Source organism: Bipolaris maydis (genome assembly GCF_028858645.1).
Source record: "Bipolaris maydis strain C4 unplaced genomic scaffold PSV08scaffold_7, whole genome shotgun sequence".
Taxonomy (NCBI): domain Eukaryota; kingdom Fungi; phylum Ascomycota; class Dothideomycetes; order Pleosporales; family Pleosporaceae; genus Bipolaris; species Bipolaris maydis.
This window is the reverse complement of record NW_027093863.1, coordinates 901,504-919,430: the sequence shown is the minus strand read 5'-3', so window position 1 is coordinate 919,430 and position 17,927 is coordinate 901,504. Positions and strand designations below refer to the sequence as shown.

Sequence of the window (17,927 nt, the reverse complement as noted above, 5' to 3'; positions counted from 1 at the left end):
AAGCTTTTCGACGGCCGACTATCAATAACGCTCCGCGCACACCTCACACGACCGTCACCATGCCGCAGCCATTGCCCAGCAAGGAGCAGACGCTCTTCCGTTCGCTTGTCAAGTACTACGAGGGCAAGCTGTACAAGAAGGGTAGGCTGCAGTGCAAGGGCAACGTATGGCATTGCTGACCCCGCCAGGCCTCAAGGCTGCCGAACAGATCTTGAAGAAGCACCCCACCCATGGCGACACCCAAGCGATGAAGGCCCTGATCCTCAATTCCATAAATCAGGGCGACGAAGCCTTTGCCCTCTGCAAAGAAGCCCTCCGAAATGACATGAAGTCGCACATCTGCTGGCACGTTTACGGTTTACTGTGGCGCTCAGTCAAGAACTACCCTGAAGCCATCAAGTCATACAAGATGGCTTTGCGATTAGAGCCAGGCTCGTTGAACATTCTCCGCGACCTCGCCCTCCTTCAATGCCAAGTCCGCGACTACGAGGGATATATTGAGAGTCGGCGCAAGATGATGCAGGAGCGACCACAATTGCGTCAGAACTGGACTGCTTTGGCCGTTGCTTACCATCTTTCAGGCAATTTCACCGAAGCAGAAAATATCCTCAAGACCTACGAGGAGACGCTGAAGCAGCCTCCGCCCAAATCCGACCTCGAACATTCCGAAGCGACTCTATACAAGAACATGATCATCTACGAATCTGGCGACGTGGAGCGTGCCTTGAAACACATAGACGAGGTGGTTAGGGTCAGTCTCGATCGACGCGCCGCGTTGGAGCTGAGGGCGAAATACCTACTCGAACTTGGGCGCAAGGAAGAGGCCGAGAAGGCTTACCGGGTCTTATTGACTAGAAACAACGAGTACCGAGGATACTTCGAAGGGCTAGAAAAGGCCTTGGGTCTGGATCGCTCCAACGACGCCGATATTGAGAAACTGAACGAACTGTATCAATCATTTGCCAGCAAGAACGAGCGCAACGATGCTGCAAGGCGCATACCATTGGACTTCCTTCAGGGTGAGGCATTCAAGACACAGGTGGACCAATACCTCCGAAGGATGCTCAACAAGGGTGTGCCTTCAACCTTCCCAAACATCAAGTCACTCTACCGTGACGAGGGAAAAAAGGCAGTCATTGAGGAACTTGTGCTTGGCTATGCATCAGAGAAGAAGACCAACGGCTCTGCCGAAAATGAGAGCAATGGCAACACCACCGATCGATTCGAACAGTCTGTGCTGTACTTCCTCGCCCAGCACTACAACTACGTCCTAAGTCGTGATCTTGACAAGGCCATGGGATACATAGACAAGTTGATTGAGATGGATCCAAAGTCGGTCGATTATAGTCAAACCAAAGCACGGATCTACAAGCACGCCGGCGATGCCCAGAAAGCTTCGGAAACGATGAACCATGCGAGACAGCTTGATGAGAGGGATCGATACATCAACACCAAGTGCGCCAAATATCAGCTACGCAACAACGAAAACGAGAATGCGCTCAACACAATGAGCAAGTTCACCCGTAATGAGGCTGTAGGTGGACCGCTCGGTGATCTCCACGACATGCAGTGTATGTGGTATCTGATTGAAGACGGAGAGGCTTATCTGCGACAAGAGAAATACGGTCTCGCACTGAAGCGCTTCACAGCTATCGCGGACATCTTCGATGTCTGGCACGAGGACCAATTCGATTTCCATAGCTTCTCACTACGAAAAGGACAGATCCGCGCCTACATTGACATGATCAGATGGGAGGACCACCTACGCGATCACCCATTCTTCACCAGGGCAGCCACCCAAGCAGTCGAGCTGTATGTCCGGTTAGCAGACAACCCGAAGATGTCAAATGCAGATGAGCTCGAATTAGACAAGCTGGATCCTACAGAGCGCAAGAAGGCTGAGAAGAAGGCAAAGAAGGAGAGGGAAAAGGCTGAGAAGGCAGAGGCAGAGCGGAAAGCAGCTGCAGCTGCAAAGGCAACAGCCAAGGGGGAAGATGGCGACACCAAGAAAGAGGATACCGATCCAAATGGCGAGAAGCTGCTTCAGACCAAGCAGCCTCTAGAAGATGCCCTACGGTTCCTACAGCCCATGCTCGAGTTGGCCCCGAAGAACATCAAGGCTCAGAATGTGGGCTTTGAGGTCTATATCCGAAGAAGTATGCTGTTGTGATTCCTGCATTTTTTCATCTCGATCTATGCTAACAGTATATCAGACAAGTACCTCCTCGCTCTCAAGTGTCTACAAGCAGCACGTGAGATTGATCCGGAGAACCCCAAGCTACACGAACAGAGTGTGCGCTTCCGCCAAGCCAGTATGTCCCAACAGGCCCATCACCATGGAGCGTGTTGCTAACAGCTAGCAGTCAGCAAACCCGTCGAGCCTCTCTCCTCTCAAGCATCAGAGGTCATCAAAGCCACTTTCACCGCACCACCCGCGGATACTGACCTCAACGCTTACAACGACGAGTTTTTGAAGAAGCACTCGGAGAGCGCATTGCACCTCCAATCCGGATATAATGTCCGTTACATTCTTGACAATAGCTCCAAATCGCAAAATGAGCAGGACCTGCTAAAGACACTGGATCTCCCAACCATGACGATCGAAGAGGCGAAGGCTGGACTGACATTGCTCAGTGAGTGGAAGAGCGAGCAGGGAGTCAAGGATGACTACAGGGGGAAGGCTGCCAGTCGCTGGAGTGCAGCTGTTGTCTTCAAGAATTGAGCTGCAAGCTCTTTGATGAGCGTTGCGTCGAGACAAAGTAGGCAGGTGGTTGTGCCTTGTACATGATTACACGCTTGGTAGATACGTATGCATTTGCATGGCACTAAACTGCCCGTAACAGAAGCAAGAATAAAAACAAACTAGATAGTAGAAACCGTGTCTAGCATCACATGTTGGAAGAGAGTGGCGAGGCGGATCGACTGTACGTCATGCGCAAGCTCGTCCGGAACGGCGAGGCATCCTGCTGTTTGTCTCGACCAATCATGGGGCGCGCAGTACGAAAACTGCCCGCTAAGGTTAGCTCCAGGCCGTGTGGGGAAATGTCACAGCTGTACACCCACGAAACACTTTCCCATGAATTCACCATTCTTGCGTTGTATGCTTCAACAGCGTACTCGGTAGTCTCGTTGTTTTTTGCCACGCTGCTTGCGACCTCAACGCGTCTGCATGCATCTTGCGGTCCGAACACCAAGAGTGGTTTCTTGCGTCAGCAGTTGATTTGCCGTATTGACCGTATAACTCTTGGCTTTACGCCAAACCCCGATGGCGACAAGGAGATCACACAACAAGACGAGGTTAGGATGTCACCAATGCAAGAGGCGACGGATAAAAGTAAGTACTTGTACTATCGCGTACTATCATCTTTTCCGTGTGAAGCCGATATGCTCAGTGCACGCCAAATCATGTACACGCGTATATGCATACATGCACAACGCTACATGTAGCGGGCGTTCATACACTCACAGCCGCTACAGCAGTACTGGAGCGCATAGGCAAGTATTTGCAAGAGTGCGCATACTAGTAACTATCCGCAAAAGCCACAAACAAGCCTGGCCGTGAAAAGTACCGTGATCTGAGAGTATCTTTTCGAGGAAAAGGTATTGGATGTCCTAATACTAACCAGTCCATCAGTGTGATACTAAGCATCCATCGTGCGCGAATTGCGACAAAAAGGGCGAGAAATGTAGCTTCTTGGCACTGGTACCGTCTTCGCGTCTCCTGACAAGCTCAACATCACCCAGTCCTGAGCGCCCGCAAGACGTATCACCGTCGCCTAAACCTGAGACTCCAAAGCCTCAATCGATACCAGTACATTCTCCAACAAACCTCGCGGCTTTTAGCAATGAGGTCGCGCTTGCAACACAAACACCCCGTCAAACTGAGATATCACTCCAAGATTCTTATCTCGACGATTCGGTCTCTCAAACCCGGCTTTCTTTACATCCCACAGCCTTTTTCGATATCAGCATACCACCGTATCTTCGTCCGTATGATGCCTGGAAAGATATCCGGGAATTACTCCCGCCACCACTGCAAGAGGTTCTGTGTCACTATGAATTCACCACTTCCCTTACTCTCGCAAACGACGATCCAGCAAAAGCAGCATGGCAATCGTATATTCCTGAAATGGCACATAGCCATGAATTCCTCACAAACTGTGTGTTATCAGTCGCTTCGCTGCATCTCGGTCGGCTTCACGAAAACAAGGAAGCCAAAAAGAAGATGAATACGCTAGCGGCTGCACGAATGAACAAAGCTCTAACAAAGTATCGGGTTGAGTTGGAAAACATTACAGAGAGCAACGCTGCGGCACTCTTTGCTAGTTCAACATTCACAGCTGTGTATCTTTTTCGCACAGCATCAATCGATTTTGAGAACCTCCGTGCTTCAATCCCATCGGATGCGACCACACCGTCACCAGAGATAGTCGACAAGATGCTATCATGTGCATTGCGCACGATATGGGGACTCCGCGGTCCCCTAACAGTCCTACTATCAGGATGGAGTTGGGTGGTGGGAAGTAAAATGCATCCAGTCACTGCACGAGAATGGTGGCCAGAATACAACATTTCTGCAACACCGCGCGCAGTCTTGGAAGATGAACTCCTACTAGAGATTGAGAAGTTATGGACGGAGGGAAAGGATCCTTTGGAACCGCACTGCGTCTGCCTCTCTCAAGCACTACTCTACCTCCGCCAAAGCTTCAACTTGATTAGTCAACTGACACTGCCCGAACGTTTCCCGCCAATGTCAGCAGTTCCATATTCAATTGACGACAACACCATCTCCACCCTTACAGATCGCGGCGCAATCTTCGTCTGGGCGGCTCGCATTCCACGAGAGTTTATCAACCTCGTCGAGTCCAAGAATGCACATGCACTCGTCATTCTCGCACACTACGCCATTTTGCCAGGCAGAGTCCGAAACGTATGGTGGCTCGAAGGGCTAGGCGCCGACATCGTCACAGCCGTGGCAATGACTCTCGGTCGCGAAAACTGGGGCTTGATCGAGTGGCCCGCAGGCGTCGTCGGCGTGGATCTAGAAAATGCATTTCGGGTGGAGAGACGCAAGGACAAGTTGGAAGGCAGTCCATGTGAAATGCACATGGATGTCATATGAGCTGGTTTTTTGTTTTCACCCAGGGGACACCCTGCTATATATCTACCGTTAAGAAAAGAAATCTGAGACTACTAGTAATAGGTTATGTGCTACCACCCCTTCGTTCACGTCCCACACACACACACACACACGCAATCACATCCACTAACTACTACTACTATACCCATCTATTACCACCCTCCACCTCCCTTACCAAACCCAGTACGCTGTACTCCGATAACACAACATATGCAGCTCGCCACATCATCATCATCATCCCCCTCCCGCTTCATCTGTACTACCCATATGACATGGCGGCATGTGACTCACTTACGTCGCACACATCTCAAACACAAGTCCAGCGAATAGAAAGGTCTAAATGCGCGAAAACATGGGCCTCGTGGGTATGTTGTGCAAGGGTGTGCCCGCTTTCCAGGGAGGAGTGATGCAAAGATAGTGCTTTGGTGCGTTTGAGGCGAGGGTGTGATGTGTGTGTGGATGATATGTCTTGTGATATTTGGTAATGAGGAGTGGGGAAAAGAGGCATACTTACATCGTTCTCATTTCCTTTCCCCAAAAAAAACTCGGTTTTGTAGGGCAGAAATATTATCCAGCAGCGAAAGTCCGAAATAAACCACGCAAAAACACAACTCCCACTTCCCAACTAGGGGAGAAAAAAAACTACGAGTGCCTACGTATGCAGAAAGATTGGGGGGGGGGGGGGGGGGGAGGGCTGAGGCTTGTTAGTTTAGACTGTTTCTGTCCATGACCGCTCTTCCGGTATTTTTTCTTCTCTGCCTTTTCCTTTTTTTTTCACTTGCTAGTGCAAGTGCCCACGTGTCCCGGGAATTAAGAAAACATGTGGAGATGTGAGAGAGAGAAAAAGCAAATACGTGTACGTAGGTAAGGCGGATTGCGCAATGCGGGCTAAGCCCATGGGCGATGCAAAGCCCCCAAAAAACTCGTCTGTTATCCATGCGCACAACACGCGACGCTCTCTTAGTGCACGGGGAAGAAGAAGAAAAGAAGGAAAATAGAAACCAAGCCACCAGCGCTTGCTGCGGGGCGGAGGGGAGGGTGGCTGTGTGGAGAATGTGCTCAAGAATGTTTTCTTGTCAGCAGCTCTCAGTTTTGTTCGGTTCAGCTCAGGCGTTCAGCTCAGGCGTCCAGTCTAGTGTTTTAGTGTCTCGGCTATCGGGCTTTGTAAGGCATGATCTTTTTATAAAATGGAAATGGTATTTACGGGGATTGGTGGGCTGGTGGGATTTTGTTGAGTGGCGAATGCGCAGTGTTGGTTGTTAGGTTGTTGTTGGTGTGGGCGTAATGAGACAACTCTACGTACACTATTTTGATTGGGTTCATACTAGTATTTTTTTGTTTCTAGAAAAAGATGCGCGGAATTCAAAGGTAGCGAGTAAACGGGTGTATGTTATGGGGATTGTTGTCTGGTTTGTGTGTTGAAATATATTCATTTATTAAAAGGTTACAATGACCTCTTCGAAAAATTGCTATCAGTGTCCAGACTCAATAAATGCTTATTGATCCACTTGTAGATTTAAGTTTTTAATTTAATAATATTATCACACCTCTGCAAAAGTGTATAGCACAAACAACGCGAATGGCGGGTTGTGTGAATCCTGAACCACACGAGTAGTAGTCATAATATCAATCCAATCATCAAGCAGCATATGTAAAAGAAACAGCTCAAAAACAATCCAGCAGCCAGAAGTCAGGACAAATATTTTGAAATTCATAGTTAACAATCGAGATATCGACCTCATGGAAGGGCAGTGAGTTAATGTTTTCTACTATCATTCTCCGCACTAAGCAACAAATCCATAATCGCGTGATACAACCACGCTCATTATGAGGAAAAAACTAATCACGCAATACACGCAGACAATATCACGTGACTATAATAGATATCAGCTATACAACCATGTACTATTCCGACAATGAAAGGAGTCACTGAAGATCTCCCAAGCATCCAGTGTCGACTAAGATTCCAAAAATGACAGAAACTCTGAATCACCTCTAATCTATGCACAACAAAGCCACGTATCACTGCACTGGCAAACCTGCCTACTTTACCTTCAGGATGCTTTAAACAGAATACCGAGCAAGTCGAACAAGCTAGTATTTCCTACATGCAAGAGCGACCAGGACTTGCACACACATATCCCGAGATCCACATGTCCACATCCTCAATCCCCGAATCTACTCAACAACCCCTTTCTCCCTTCCCAAACGCCTCGCCCATCTTTCCTCAGCCAAATATACTACTACAACTAGCCTCACTACCACGCCGATCCACACCCCGCCGTGTACGCGCGACCGCAACACGACATGCAGGTACTGCCCCACCTCCTTTGCATCTCGAACATGTCAACTATGCATGTGGGGCAAACGCAGGGCAAAACATGTGGAAAGGTACGAAGCTTCGGGGTGGCAAAAATACCAAAGACTATCTCTCTCTCTCAAAAGGCAGGTTACGCGGGAAGCCGAGGCACGACTTCGCAACTACTGTGTATTGTAACAAAGCGCCTATTTGGTAACTTCCAAGGGTGTATAGGGGTAAACGAAGGCGTGTGGGCACAGTACGTACGTCTATATCGAAGTACGTCGACTTCCACGTGCGCGAGTCCATCAAGTAATTGACTCAGGCACTCAGAAAGCAAGAAAGCAACCAGATGAGCGGAACGATACGGATAGATAGTAGGGATAGGCGTATATATCGTGCCGTTGCGGTACAACGGCGTTATTGACTTGTGCAATTCAAACCCACCTAAGACATTACATGCGACATCGATGCAATCTCGAAATCGCGATCGCGATCGCGATCACCGAGGGGAAAAAGTGAAGGGGGATGGGGGCTTAGATGTGTCTTGGACACGGCACAAAAGCCTCCGTGCGGCGTCTTGGGGCCGGCTGGGCCCAACGAACATCGACGACGAACGCAATGCAACAGCGATTTGTCTTAGGTATCAAGGCTTGGCAAGGCTGGTTCCCAGCATATGGTAGTAGGTAGTGCAAGTTCCAAGAAAAGGCGAAGAAGCGAAAAATCCAGGCAACGCAGAACAAGAGCCGAACAATATCGGATTTGCAAATTACCGTAAATCGGATCGCACGGCTAGGAGTATGGCAGTCTGAGGCCGTGCAAGAAGAGAGAAAACGGAGCGGCCTCACGTGGCCGGTAGGAATGGATCCATCAATGTCAATCCTTCGGGAAGACTATGCGCATACATACCTCCGAGCCCGTCTTTGTGGCTGCAACTAAACTAGCAAGCTAGACATACAGGCACAGGTACTAAAGATAAACAGCAGGCATCTTAAGTACACGTGACAATCAAGCTTTCAGACTACCCGACACCGACACCGTAGCCGGATAAAGATTACGCCAAACATGAACCCAAATCACAGCTTCAATCACTGCACAGAACGGTATGAATTGTGTAGAAGATTGAGAATTCTTGCAAAGTAGATTATTGCTTGATTGTGTGCTTTGAACATTGACATAGGTATCAATGTGTGGTGTTAACTTGATTGTGTAGTTTGCACTGCTATGGTAGGGCTCTCGGTCAACTCGGGAAGCCGGATTACTACCAAGGCCGAGAGGGCTAGCCCTACGTAGCCCACCGAACTGAGCCACCTATATTACTTCAAACAAAAAACTCCACAAAATATACACGTCAACTCTGCATTTACGTATAACAAATTACATATTAAGCAAGATAATACTACTTGCATAGCTGCAGCATCAAAGGATTCAAGCAAGCTTTACACGTATACCCTCGGAGCAGGGAGAATCTGTTTCCGACTTCAATGGGAAGGGGTTTCACTTTTTCTAATCCGGATATTTCGGTCTCCTGAAAGCCGAGAGAAAGGACTGTGCTAGACTAAGGATCTACACCATGAATCAGTTTCCCTACTAACCACTTTGAGAAAACCATAGAAAAACACGAGACAACGAATCACCAACACCAAAACACGTATAGCCTTAAAAGAGGCAAGAAGGAAAGAGAAGAAAAAAAAGCGCACATGCACTAAGCGATCACCCGTTTTTTTCCATGTCGCAACCATCGCCCCGAAATTTAAAAAAAGAAGAACGGTCGCGCGCGGGTTGAAGGAGACAGAGCTATAGCCCTTGTTTGGTAATCTCCCCACGACCCCCCGTGGCACAAGTACATGCCAACCAAGAAAAAACCATCATCATCATCATCATCATCACCGCCAGCTTCATCCGCAAGCAAGTACGGCACTAGCGGTGTACACTAATCCTCCAAACCCTTCCTCCCTCAATCCATCCCACATCTCCACGCCACCGCCCCCCCTAAACACCCCCAGCCCAGCCCATCATATCCCATCCTAGCCCCCAGGGCCGTGCACACATACAGTAAGATCTTGCCGATCCTCCCCTTCTCTCTCCCTCCCCCCCCCCCCTTCCCGTTCCCATCTGCCGCTAAAAAAGTGCCCTCCAAGGGTTATTAACAAGCGTTAACTCTTTTTCGGCGCGCTCCCATATCCCCCCCCTTCCCCTCCCCCCGCGATCTCTTCTTCTTTCTTCTCCGTCAGGAAAGAAGTTCAAAAACCCACGAATCACAACGCGCACAAGAGAATCTTACATACGCGAACACACACAGCCCAGCCCAGTCCTAAACCCATTGTCCAGCTGCTTACTACCCTTGGTCTGAGCGTTTTTTGCTGGTCATTGTCGCGAGAAGGGGAAAAAGGTCGTAAAGGGCCACGGGCCGTAAGGCGCGGCCGTTTGAAGGTGGGTGCGGTGGGGGGGGGGATGCTAAGGCAAGGACAGAAACAGGGCTGGGGCTGCGCTTGGATATAGTAAGGGAGATGACGATCGATCATGGTACTATTTTGCTAGTACGTAGTAACTATTGCTTCTTTCTTTGCGATGCCCACGAGACTAAGGCGAGGGAAACACCCCCCCCCCCCCCCTCTAGAAGGATTTTTGCAAGCAAGACGAAAAAAAAAAGAACTGAATTGGGGATGGGGGAAGGGGGGAAAGGGCTTGTGCGACCCCTTCCCCTTCGGTCTGGCCGATAGAAGGAGCAAAGACGAGAAAAGCGGTCGTTGGAACAATAGCCCAGGAAACAAGGGTTGAGCATGTTTGTACGTGGTGGTCTTTTTTTTTTCTTGCCGCTGCCTCTCTTCCATGAATCGCAGGGAAGGAAAAGCACGGGAAAAACACACAGACTGCGTTTGGTAATAGAAGGAGCCGGAGGGATGAGAGCGACGGGTAGCGGATAGCTTTTTTTTTTTGCGCTTGGGATAGTGAATGACTGACTTGGCACGGGGGTTTTTTTCCCCGTTGCTAAGTAAGTGGTATTTTTTTTAAAAAAAAAAGGGAAGGTTGAGGGTTTTTCTCCGGTGGAATATATATGAACGTATAAATATGAGGCGCACGGGGGTGTGGGTTTGAGTCGTGAAATATGCTTGCTTGGTTATTTGACTCGGGATATGGATTGGTGGCTGATTTATTTCTATTAGGGCATGGGAGGGGGGTTTGGACCTTCTAGAAGGAATGAAGAATTATACAGTATGTCACGCGATGGGGCGATGGGGCGATGGGGGATTTTTTTTCTGGGCGGTATTAGTAGGGGTGTGTGTATTAATGAAGGACGTTGAGGGATGTTAGGTAGGTAAGCTTGCACATCCATTTAGTTGATGACAGCAAGGGACGAGGATTGACACAAAGGTGAGTTAGTTTGTGTGGAGATTGGGCTTGGGGGAAGGCTTGGCTACGTGTCAAAAAGGCTTGTTATTGTTGGTTTTTTACGCTACTTCTTGTGACGCTAACTTGCCAAATCTACCCACTTTACTAAGCATGAAGGAGGTTAGAGCAAATGGAAGGGGGGAGGGGGGTGGTGCTAGGGAATTTCGCAAGGATGGTTGATTATGGGTAGTTAGTAAATGTCCAACTGGTTTCCAACTTTCGATCAGTTCACGATACAAGGAACTACCACACTAGGGCGGGAATTCCCTCTCCTCTCTCATGAGTCGAGGTAAAAGGGAGGGTCAATGTGTTGTTTCGAGACGCGGGATTGCCCTCATGATGCGTGTCATGCCACATCATCTCTCCCTTTCCAACATGAGACTCGTTCGTTCCCATTTTGGTGGAAAGGGAATACGGATCGGTAGTTGTCAAAAGGACCCGAGCTTTTTTTCTTGTTGTTTGACCGTTGGCAAAACTCTGACACGATGTTACGAACAGGATAGGTATCACGGCAGTTGAGAGAGGTGGGTTGATGGGGCTCCTCCCCCCCCCAAAAAAAAGGTGATGAAGCGGTAAGTAAATTCCCTCAGCAAATAGCGCGAACACGGTCAAGGACCACCTGTGATTTTGGTCCAAACCGGCCCTATTATTGCTGAAGAGCAACAACCCCCCCGGTCCACCATTAGGCCTAGAGCCCTGTGTTGAATAACGGACGCTTCCCAACGTCCCAGCTATACGGAAAGCCTGCTTTTTGGCTGTATGCACACGAATGTGCTGTACACGGGGCTGTCAGGTACCGAAGAACAAATAGACATAGCATTCTAACCTAAACGCGTTGCACTATCTGTGACCCTCCTGAAATGTCACCACGAATCCAACGCACAGCCTGACTGACCGCTTTACTGTCGTGATGTGACAATTTACCAGCCCGTCTACTAGAGTCGCCGTAAAAAAGCCATGACTGTGATATTGCTATTGCTTTGATGAGACACCGAACTCAATCCTTATCGCACTACTCTCCGCGACTTGTGTCTCATATCTCTCGATTTGGTCAATTGAACTGAAATGCAAGGCACATAGAGAGAGTGTGTGTGTACGTGTGTGCGTGCACGGTGTTTGTGTGTGTTGCTGCCCACCGCATCTTCTCGTCTTCATCGGCGCGAATAGAGCGAGAGAAAAAGGGAGCGCGCAGGAAAATCACTGGCAGTCGGAGCGATTTCTACCAAGTGATCGACCTAGGGCTGGACGGCAGTTGCGTAGTACTTAATCCACTGGGTAGCGTGTTGGATGGTTTGGGAAGCGCCAAGTTTTTTTGCGATTGCTAGCCCTGATGATCAGATTCGCAGCCAGCATGTGTGTGTGCGTGTACCTTCTGTTCCGAGTCTGTGTCCGTGTCGTTGTGTGTTGGTGTGGTGGAATATGCCGGCGCGACAACGGTACGGAGCAAATCACTCGAACGGAAGGGCCGGATTTGCAGGTGGCACGACTCGGACCATCCGGCCAGCGACGATTGTGCGCCCGTTTTGAGCGACTGAGAGACAATCGGAACTCGGTCCTGTCGGTTGCGCCGAAATGGCCGACACGGCGGTTGGGAGAAGGGAAAGGAGTGGAAGTGTCACCGGGCTGTCCTGGCTTTAGGTATAGGGGGCTTCTGTCGTGTTTCACCTGGAAAGATCCCGTGACAGGGTATGCACGTCGACTATGGCGCATTCCGTAAAGTGCAGAAGAAAATCGAAGTGCTTGTGCATTATGATTGTGTGCGCGTGCCCCCTCTCCAGACATGGATGTCGAGTACATGTGTTTGAAATGCGTCGAGGCGGGTTTGTATTCGGAGCGACGCGCAGCTAGACGGCACAGCACAGGAGAGGCGACAAGATTTGCTACATGCACCTTTTGCTGGCATGTGTATTTATTTTTATTCCTGGATAACGTCATGTACGATTTGCATGTGGGATGCGAGATCAGAGCCAAAGAAGGGTGAGCGACATGTCAGACTGCCCGCTGGCTCAACCCCCGCGTGGAGGGAACGGCATAAGACATGTCCTCAGCCCTACAACGTTCGCGACCATCAGATCAGTAAGCCCTTGCGCGAGCAACCGTCCGTGGAGTAGGCAGCAGGTTCCCCCCCCGGTCAATCAATCGCTTTCGGCCCAATTTGAGTGCTGACCAGCTACTCAAACGTGCCAACGTGGGAGCAATCCGGGGTAATAAAACGCACCCATGACAGCGCCTGGCAGTCATGGCAGTTGAACGCGAAGGTCACTGCAACCCGACAAACGGCTCCAACAATCGGCTCTGTGAAAAGCGGCTCGGTGGGCGACATGCAGCGTGTGCTGCTACAATCAGGAGAGGAGGAAAAAGAGGCCTGTCGGACCCGACCAGCTGTTCGTCCCTTCGTGTTCGGGCTCCGGTGGCCCTGCGTGCATGCATGGTAGGTACATGGAATGCGAGCCCATGGTTGCAAATGGCCAACTATCTACCCAGCCCTAGGCTTGGGCTGGCACGAACCAAAATGAAGGCCGCCAGGGGGGAGTTGCGCTTTGCCTGATTGAGACAGCGTTGCGGGCGTTCAGTGCGATGCGCACTGGCCCAAGGAGGCTTAGTGTCCTTTGTTTCCGCGCAGGCTCTCTGAGCTTCTTGGTGGCTGGTCATTGGTCAGCTCGTTTGCACGTCGCTGGTCCGGCTAGCGTGGGAATCCAAGGCTGACCAGCAATGGCTGTCGAGTGGACTTGGACACATGCACACGGCTAGATACACACTACTCGTCATGCAGCGGGAATTGCCTCTTGTACGCGGCGTACACAGTCCGTGGCGGCTGGTGTGGACGGGACGTATATGCAAGACGGTGCAACGTCTAGTGTGCCAAAAGGTGGCCAAACTTAATCAGGCGGTGTCGAGATGGTGAATGCGTGCCAAGATGGAATTTTAGAAGGTGGAATTTCCGACAGAACGACCGTTGAAGACAAGGCAGAGGGATGGATTGAGTGCTTAGCGGCTTGCGATAGTTACCGGCACTAGGGGACAGGGCCAAAGCTTCCATGGCGGTCAGTAGAGAGCTTTTGCGCGGCCATGTAAGTAAGCAGGCAAAGTGCGTATGTAAGCACATCTGGCCAGCCACGCGCTTGGATCACCAACGACCGGGGAGGTGTACAGACTGCATGTACCACCAATGTATGGATGGATGCACATACAGGCTGGAATATCCAAGTATACACGGTTTACATAGCGGACACGCATGGCTGGCTGCAAGAGGCGGCACCAGCCTGCTGTTTGTTGGTCTGGCCAAAGCCAAGCCGTACAACTCTCCGCGACAACAAGGGCGCCCCAGGTGGGCATCGTGGGCATCGTGGGCACTGGGCTAGAGAGCGGTAGGTAGGGTGAGTCTGGCAACCAGGTACAACCTCGTAGACAAGGCACGGTTGGGCCCGCGGATGATGCCTGCGCCACCACATCGTTGCACACTAACCAGCCCGTGCTGCGTCCAGCTGCGCCCCTCGGAGCTGGTTCCGTGCCGCGTGTTGCGGCTTCACGTGACCATAGCCGGCTCCCGACTGTCCGGCAGGTCCTGGTGGCTGCCTCCATCTGTTTCTGGCATGTTTCGCGCAGACTGCACGCCCAACCCGCCGCCATTTCACTCACTCTCTCTCTCTCAACTCCATCGTGGGGCCCTGCCGAGACAGTCGGCGCCCCACGTTGATCCGCCGTCGTCCTCCTTGTCGTGCGTGGGGATGCAAAGTGCGGCTGTTGGTGGTTATTTGGCCCTACACCGAGCTTGCTAGGCCTGTTCTAAATCAAAGCAGCCACATGTGCTACTCCCACCACTACTGCTAGCACCATCTATCATATTGGCTTGGACGCTCCATGGCGCAGTCGCTGCCCCGCCTCCAGAGGCTGAAAAGGCACGAGTAGCAAGCGAGCATTTCGCACCATGCTTCCATTTCAGGACCCGACCTGTTGCGTGTGCGTGGTAGCCTGTATCCAGACCTATTTGCGTCACCTTGGGCCAGAGACGTCTTGCTGCTTGCCTCTTGCTCCTCGGCTTGCTCGTGCTCGTGGCCACGCTGGCTGCACACACACACACACATGTGGTTACATCCGCCCCAAGCCTCATGACCTAACACCTAAGAGATAGGCGCAATCACAGAGCCCTCAATGGCTGCCACGAGATGCACCATTCTAGACCATGTTGCCTCTTTGAGTCCTGATTCCGACTGGTGACAACCATCCCACCATCTGATGACTTGCATCCTCGCGCCCGTCTGGGGAGGGGGAGGGGGAGGGGGTAGCGCGGGGTAAGTGGTATGGTTGCCCACCCATTGCCATCTTGCTCAAAACTCAATCAACCCATGCTTTTGCACTGTTGTACATGCTCCTCTTCGTATAGTAGTAGCAAATTCCATCTCGTTCCCACGCGATACACCTGCGGCCATGCTGAAAGAATCTTGATCTGTTCTCCCACTGCGGCCCCTGCCCCTGTTCGTCGTATCTACTGCACACCACACTGCATTCCCCGCCCAAGCCCGCTTGCCAAATTTTGGTACTACAAGGCTGTAGAACACTTGCACTTGGAGCAAGGGTCAACCATGATGCTGCTGCTGCCGCTTTCAAACCCATTGCGCAACACCTTGACTAGGAGGACCAAACATGGAATGCTGGGCCGATGGGTGGTGCGGACTTTAGAAGGGCGAGTCCGATGTTCGTGGTATCGGCGATAGCGATATGGCGTTTACAAGTCCGCTATGACGCACATGGCAGTACAACCATCTGTCCGTCACCGACACTCGACGGCCGAGAGGCGTATTGTGTATCCAGAGGCGTGGCCAGGAGCGTGTACTTGCAAGCGGGCGGGCAACAATCCACGGACCAACACGCCTGGCGACACATGTATCAGCGCTGTTGAGCGACATTGCCCGACCATTCTGCGGGCTTCATGCTGCTTTGTCACCGGTCGAGAAGAAGAAAAAAACAAAGCGCACCACTACGCACAGCCTCGTTCAGTAGGTTTCCGTCTTCAGCCCTACTGCTGCCTTGAGTGTGACGTGCTAGCAGCAGTGCGCAAAAAGGTAGGCAAACATGCGTCACTGGCTGAGTAATTCGCCTAGCAGCTTAGGCGACATGTAGTAGGATTCCATGTGGCGTCGAATGGCATGCGAAGCCGTAATACCTTCTCACATACTTGACAACCGGTAGGGCTTGACGATCCTGACTCGGGCTATCGTTCCTCAAACTCATGCTCCACTCTAAAGCATAGGTTCTGCGAAAACGGAAATAAGCAAAAAAGCCAACCTGGCGTGACATTAGTCTGCATCTAGAATGTCCATGTACATGTGTATGTTAGCGCAAATATGTACTATGCAGCAGATTGCATACCCAACGTTGGTGAGGAGAATTCGCTCAACCGCGGTCTTGAACAGCCAGCATTATTGCCAATATCTGCGGCAATGTTCCTGCATGGGTTGTAGAAATCCTGGGTGGGGTTCGTTTTCGCTTGCTGGTTGTGGGATGACCGTCGCAACTTTGATGACTGCAAAGAGCAAGACTGCCAGTTGCCGATGCAAGCCACTCGGCAGCCCACCGTCTTAGTCATGGCCGTGTCCGCTGCAAGCGCAATGTGAATTCCCACAACTATGCACAGCATTTGTCAACTGCGCCATGATGCGATTTTGGACCCCCGAACCCGTGGGCGGGCTTGCCTGTGCCGACGCCCGATGCCTGTGCCGCGCTTTATTGGCCTACTCGCGTTGAGCGCGCTTGGTGTGTTGCCAGTGTGCAAGTAGTGTAGTCGTACAATTGCCCTTTTTTGTGTCTGGACTCGAGCCTGTGCCGACAGACCCACTTGCAAATGTGACTGCACGATGCTGCATCCTCGAGCACGCTATAGTGCATGCATGTCTCGAAGGAGCGCCCCCCCCAAGAGGGCCATGATTCGGCTGATCGAGGCCTTGATTCTGCCTTGGGGGGCTGCGGCGTGATGGAAACAAGAATGTGATGCGATTGCGCGAATGGGCGTCGCCAAAGGTCGAGGGCCGAGACGCTCTGCTGCCAGACTGCCACGAGGCCTGACTATCCCCCCGGTGCGGATGCACAGCGTTGGCGAGCGTCCGTGTGCTAGGCGACCAATGGTTATCGGTGAAGGTGGCTGCTAGAGGCGCCATGGGCGCTTGGTTATACACCTCTCGTCTAAGCGAGCCTGCTGCATTCTGCCCAATATGCGACTAACGCCCACCACACCCTCGCATCCTTCTCGACCTGTGCAAATGACAGTCCGTCTCGTCTACCCACTGCTTGTACAGAGACGCGGTAGGCGTTCCCACCGCACTGGTCGTGCCCTCCTGCCGGTTATGCCCAGAAACCGGTGAACTCGATACCGTGCGAGCTTGGTCCGTATGCGGATACACGTGTATAGTCTACCCCTCACCAACTAATTCCAGAGAGAGAGAGTGTGTGTGTCTGTGTCATGAACGGTAGTTTGTCAGGACCTTGGCCCAAGGTGCTACTACAGCAACCAGCACCCGGCGGCCATGGCAAGAGGGGACTCGTCGCTGGCATGGTATGCTGGACAGAATCATGGTCATGTCAGCTGCTTTGTCGGGTATGCCATAGGGCTATAGGGCTGCAAAGGTGCGTCAAGGGGTATGCTGTCGTCAGAACGCTGGCTCGACTTAGTAGAGCGGCCGCTAAATATAGGCCCTACCACGTACTAGTATGCTCTTTCTCTGCCCGGCGAATTACCATTTAGCGCACTCGCGGCTGGCGTCATTGCCCGCTAGCTCTGGAGACAGGATTAGCAGAAGACGCATTTGGCCAGCGGTTAGGAGTCTAGTTTGTCAAGTTCATTTCAACCGCAAGTCGAATGCGAGTAGAGTAGTTTGGTTCGAGGCGCCAGTGTCCACTTTAGCACATTGCTTCCCACGACTGCGCAATTTGTCCTCGTTTTGGGCAATAGTGTGGCCAGGAAATTTCCAGGAAGGATGCTGTGCTAGTAAATGGGCCCAGCAGTATGGCACTATACTTGACCTGGTCACTCACGCCATGCCCATCTCCACAGCCTACTATATGGACGTATGGCGTCCAGCGGTGAGATTCGGTCGGAAC

The 17,927-nt window shown here is 51.4% G+C and overlaps 3 protein-coding genes across 3 annotated transcripts; 1 reads left to right on the top strand and 2 right to left on the bottom strand.

Moving 5' to 3' along the window:
* Positions 1-59: 59 nt before the first annotated feature.
* PSV08DRAFT_180522 (NMDA receptor-regulated protein 1-domain-containing protein) lies at positions 60-5,122 on the top strand (the record flags this gene model as incomplete). The annotated part of the gene is made up of 5 exons (XM_014227142.1): positions 60-141; positions 189-2,156; positions 2,214-2,312; positions 2,364-2,707; positions 3,635-5,122. 5 exons carry the CDS (start codon positions 60-62, stop codon positions 5,120-5,122), a joined length of 3,981 nt encoding a protein of 1,326 aa, XP_014082617.1.
* A 6,504-nt stretch (positions 5,123-11,626) lies between these two features.
* PSV08DRAFT_42726 (uncharacterized protein) lies at positions 11,627-12,827 on the bottom strand. The gene has a single exon (XM_066093960.1). It carries the CDS (start codon positions 12,765-12,767, stop codon positions 12,096-12,098), a length of 672 nt encoding a protein of 223 aa, XP_065949120.1. The 5' UTR covers positions 12,768-12,827; the 3' UTR covers positions 11,627-12,095.
* Positions 12,828-13,318: 491 nt separating this feature from the next.
* Positions 13,319-14,917, bottom strand: PSV08DRAFT_247491 (uncharacterized protein; the record flags this gene model as incomplete). The annotated part of the gene is made up of 3 exons (XM_066092352.1): positions 13,319-13,476; positions 14,024-14,613; positions 14,760-14,917. The coding sequence occupies 3 exons, from the start codon at positions 14,915-14,917 to the stop codon at positions 13,319-13,321; spliced, it is 906 nt and encodes a 301-aa protein (XP_065949119.1).
* Positions 14,918-17,927: the final 3,010 nt, after the last annotated feature.

Bases quoted from the DNA above. Each gene is read 5' to 3' on its own strand.
- PSV08DRAFT_42726 (XM_066093960.1), bottom strand. From the start codon at position 12,767: ATGACGTTATCCAGGAATAAAAATAAATACACATGCCAGCAAAAGGTG.